Raw genomic sequence first — 2,610 nt, forward strand, 5'->3', positions numbered from 1 at the left:
ATGACGGCATATTCATAAGATACATATGGTAAACCGAGTTAAACATGAGAATCATTTATAGTGGACGGCGGAGATTTTCATACTTGAACATTGAACATAATCAAATATAATGAGTACTTCGGAAATGATATATTTCGCCTTGTTTTCTAGATCTTTTGCGGTCCACACAGCGAGCCATGGCTCCGGCTCATGACAGTTATGAAGCTGACCGTATTTCAACCGCTAAAAATACAGTATCTAGACAGAAAAAGAGGACAAGTTATGCTCTACAACATAAATGACATGCTCATTTTACTAATAGTCATTGAATGCATCTTACCAGCATGACGAACATGTAGCCCTTGCACGTTTTGTTCCCTTTGAGCTTATACTTCTCGACTGCTGTGTCCAACCATTTTAGAGTTTGCAACGGCTAATTGAATCTTTTGGGATCAGAAACATACAAGATGGGGTAAATGTGCCATGGCGAAATAACCTACTATGTTGTAGGGCACATGAACTTTTTTAGCACCACTAGTATAAAATATCTCCTAAACTCCATCCTGTCTGATTTCGTTGCTATAGGACAGCTGTATATCAAATTCTGGAGTTCAGTTGTTGTCCATCTATGGAACCTCTTTTTGATAGCCACGTGAGCCGGATTTTCGACGTCCAAGGATGGGAATGGATCGCCTACAACATGTCCGTGTGTCAGTCCAAAATAAACTATATATACATAATAATATTTGTACGAATATGCCCATGGCACACTAATTAATTCGAAAAGAGGAACTTACCACGAGACGAAATGCCGAAAACCCGCCCGATTACCTCGGCATTAAGGCGGATGTTGCCAACGTCGACTATCAAGGCTCTTGTCTCAACATCGTACAATTCAGCCAGATGAACTATGATGGCCTGCTTCATAGCCCAATCCAAAACAAGCATCAAGAATCCGAACCCAATTACATCTATCTCTGCAAGCATCTCAACTGCATTGTTTTTAGTGAGCTGGCTCATCATGTCATGAATGTAGCTGGACGAGCATCGCGACTCTAATAATTTCTGTCAATAGCAATAGTAGCTGTAAGTCACAAATATGATCATGTGAAAATACACGTTGATAACAGTAAATACCATTTTACCTTTTTTTCCTTTCTCGATTGGCTTTTCAGCAACACAAACATTTTATAATCTGTAAATAACCATTTTTGGATAAGTATTCACACAAGCTAAAATTGCGACATAATCACATTCAAACTATTATGACGGCATAAACACCATTCATAAGATACATATGGTAAACCGAGTTAAACATGAGAATCATTTATAGTGGACGGCGGAGATTTTCATACTTGAACATATAGAGACATCAAATATAATGAGTACTTCGGAAATGATATATTTCGCCTTGTTTTCTAGATCTTTTGCGGTCCACACAGCGAGCCATGGCTCCGGCTCATGACAGTTATGAAGCTGACCGTATTTCAACCGCTAAAAATACAGTATCTAGACAGAAAAAGAGGACAAGTTATGCTCTACAACATAAATGACATGCTCATTTTACTAATAGTCATTGAATGCATCTTACCAGCATGACGAACATGTAGCCCTTGCACGTTTTGTTCCCTTTGAGCTTATACTTCTCGACTGCTGTGTCCAACCATTTTAGAGTTTGCAACGGCTAATTGAATCTTTTGGGATCAGAAACATACAAGATGGGGTAAATGTGCCATGGCGAAATAACCTACTATGTTGTAGGGCACATGAACTTTTTTAGCACCACTAGTATAAAATATCTCCTAAACTCCATCCTGTCTGATTTCGTTGCTATAGGACAGCTGTATATCAAATTCTGGAGTTCAGTTGTTGTCCATCTATGGAACCTCTTTTTGATAGCCACGTGAGCCGGATTTTCGACGTCCAAGGATGGGAATGGATCGCCTACAACATGTCCGTGTGTCAGTCCAAAATAAACTATATATACATAATAATATTTGTACGAATATGCCCATGGCACACTAATTAATTCGAAAAGAGGAACTTACCACGAGACGAAATGCCGAAAACCCGCCCGATTACCTCGGCATTAAGGCGGATGTTGCCAACGTCGACTATCAAGGCTCTTGTCTCAACATCGTACAATTCAGCCAGATGAACTATGATGGCCTGCTTCATAGCCCAATCCAAAACAAGCATCAAGAATCCGAACCCAATTACATCTATCTCTGCAAGCATCTCAACTGCATTGTTTTTAGTGAGCTGGCTCATCATGTCATGAATGTAGCTGGACGAGCATCGCGACTCTAATAATTTCTGTCAATAGCAATAGTAGCTGTAAGTCACAAATATGATCATGTGAAAATACACGTTGATAACAGTAAATACCATTTTACCTTTTTTTCCTTTCTCGATTGGCTTTTCAGCAACACAAACATTTTATAATCTGTAAATAACCATTTTTGGATAAGTATTCACACAAGCTAAAATTGCGACATAATCACATTCAAACTAGATAACAACATACAATAATTCAGATAAATTCAAACACCTCTACAACACATCTATTTGGACATGTAAATTCTTATTGTTTTTTTAATCTTTCTCTTTTAGTCCGTTCAATAAATAATT

The 2,610-nt window shown here is 38.4% G+C and overlaps 2 protein-coding genes across 2 annotated transcripts; both read right to left on the minus strand.

Annotated features, from left to right (window-relative positions):
- On the minus strand, positions 129–1,147 carry LOC110272074. Its single transcript, XM_021123889.1, has 2 exons — positions 777–1,147; positions 129–672 (listed from the first exon to the last, which is right to left on the minus strand). The coding sequence occupies exons 1-2, from the start codon at positions 1,000–1,002 to the stop codon at positions 479–481; spliced, it is 420 nt and encodes a 139-aa protein (XP_020979548.1). The 5' UTR covers positions 1,003–1,147; the 3' UTR covers positions 129–478.
- On the minus strand, positions 1,297–2,398 carry LOC110272086. The gene is made up of 2 exons (XM_021123903.1): positions 2,028–2,398; positions 1,297–1,923 (listed from the first exon to the last, which is right to left on the minus strand). Exons 1-2 carry the CDS (start codon positions 2,251–2,253, stop codon positions 1,730–1,732), a joined length of 420 nt encoding a protein of 139 aa, XP_020979562.1. The 5' UTR covers positions 2,254–2,398; the 3' UTR covers positions 1,297–1,729.

This window comes from Arachis ipaensis, chromosome B01 (assembly GCF_000816755.2).
Source record: "Arachis ipaensis cultivar K30076 chromosome B01, Araip1.1, whole genome shotgun sequence".
Taxonomy (NCBI): Eukaryota; Viridiplantae; Streptophyta; class Magnoliopsida; order Fabales; family Fabaceae; genus Arachis; species Arachis ipaensis.

Excerpts from the sequence above, each read along its gene's own strand:
- LOC110272074 (XM_021123889.1), bottom strand. The coding sequence starts at position 1,002 with ATGATGAGCCAGCTCACTAAAAACAATGCAGTTGAGATGCTTGCAGAG. Across the intron at positions 673-776 it reads TTTCGGCATTTCGTCTCGTG|GCGATCCATTCCCATCCTTG; the intron begins GTAAGTTCCTCT and ends GACATGTTGTAG.
- LOC110272086 (XM_021123903.1), bottom strand. The coding sequence starts at position 2,253 with ATGATGAGCCAGCTCACTAAAAACAATGCAGTTGAGATGCTTGCAGAG. Across the intron at positions 1,924-2,027 it reads TTTCGGCATTTCGTCTCGTG|GCGATCCATTCCCATCCTTG; the intron begins GTAAGTTCCTCT and ends GACATGTTGTAG.